The 1,381-nt window shown below is 38.2% G+C and overlaps 1 protein-coding gene across 1 annotated transcript in view; it reads right to left on the bottom strand.

The window, feature by feature from the left end:
• The window catches only part of LOC107101936 (tetraspanin-15-like), a gene marked incomplete at its 5' end in the record, with an annotated part of 30,322 nt that extends 29,286 nt beyond the window's left edge, over positions 1-1,036 (bottom strand). Inside the window, one exon of the mRNA XM_015401027.1 lies at positions 851-1,036. Within this exon, the coding sequence (XP_015256513.1) occupies positions 851-1,036 (186 nt within the window). The remainder of the gene's footprint in view (positions 1-850) is intronic.
• Between the last annotated feature and the right edge of the window lie 345 nt (positions 1,037-1,381).

Genomic DNA, 1,381 nt, shown 5'->3' with positions numbered 1-1,381 from the left:
CTGGAGGCGCCACTGGTTTACATTACTATTATTTTACAGCTTTTCTTATTTTATTCACCATTTCTACTTCTTCTCTCAACCTAAAATGAAATTGTCAATTTTTAGTTTTAAATCAGCGTTATAAATAGAATCTGATCTTTTTGTATCTGACCTGTACCAATAATGTTCCCATTATGTAGGCTGGGGTCAGTTTTCTGACTCGGCACCGCTACACTGAAGAAGCTGAACTCATTTAAGCATTTAGAGCTTTTATTGCACCAACACTGTGAGTTTGCATCAACTTTTTGGTTGAAGCTTAAGCTTGTGCTCAACAGACGATCTTTCTATGCAAACACTGCTCCACTAACGATGCTAAAGGCCTTCAAAAGAGAAATAAAACAGAAAGGAAAGCCTCCCGAGATAAAAACAGCAATTATTACCACACCTTTGTTTTGCCGATTGTCTAATCTCCTTCTTCTAACAACAGACCTTTCAGTTTTCAATTCTAAGATTCTGTTTTATTACTGATCATCCAGCTATACCCAATTAGATTGTTGCATAGCAACCACTGTAATGCAGCCATACTCGTTTTGAGCTTTTCCTCTGTTTGAGACAAATCCAACAGCTGCGTCTTTGCATGAAGCGAGGAAAAAGGCCATCAAATTGGGTTTATGAGCTTAGCTGTTGGGTAATAAATGTAAAGTAGATTTCTTAGATTTGATGTTTATGGTAATCTATGTCATTACAAACTAAAAATAAACCCAAATGGTTTCAATTGAGCCGATAATCAGGAACCTTTAACTCTTTGACTGCCATATTTGCACAATGAACATGTCAAAAGTGACCAACCCTGCAGAGGATGCATTCCTACCATGTGCAGCAGGGTCTTGTTGTCTCTGAGGGATCCAACCATTCCCACTACGGACACAGTGAACATCACCAGGCCGAGCAGGATGAGCACCACGGCGGGAGCCAGAAAGAGACCCTCCAGGGTGCGATTCTTCTGCCTTTCCACTTCCGCATACACTCCCACACACAACACGCAGAGGCCCATGAGCTGCGTGGAAAAAGAAGACAATTCATGGCATGAAGACCTTTATTCCATTGCAGAGCTGCGGCAAATAGCTACTGTATGCGCTTCTGTTTCATGCAAACAAAACCTACAAGAAAGAAAAATGTGATTCTTTCAACAGCAATTCTGTTGAAGTGAAAAAAAATCCTTTGGCTACTTAAATCACTTTCTGATTTGTTATGAATAAATAATCAAAACCTAGAATAAAACTTTCCATTTACTGAAAGATTAACCAGAATAAGAGATTTTTTGCCATTCAAATTCTTTAAAAATATTAAATTTGAAATGTTTAAAACTAAACTATGAAAGAAAAACAGTCTCATTGGAATC

Source organism: Cyprinodon variegatus, unplaced genomic scaffold (genome assembly GCF_000732505.1).
Source record: "Cyprinodon variegatus isolate N-32 unplaced genomic scaffold, C_variegatus-1.0 Scaffold1174, whole genome shotgun sequence".
NCBI classification, from domain to species: Eukaryota; Metazoa; Chordata; class Actinopteri; order Cyprinodontiformes; family Cyprinodontidae; genus Cyprinodon; species Cyprinodon variegatus.
The sequence above is the reverse complement of the archived record's forward strand: the minus strand, read 5'-3'. Positions and strand labels throughout refer to the sequence as shown.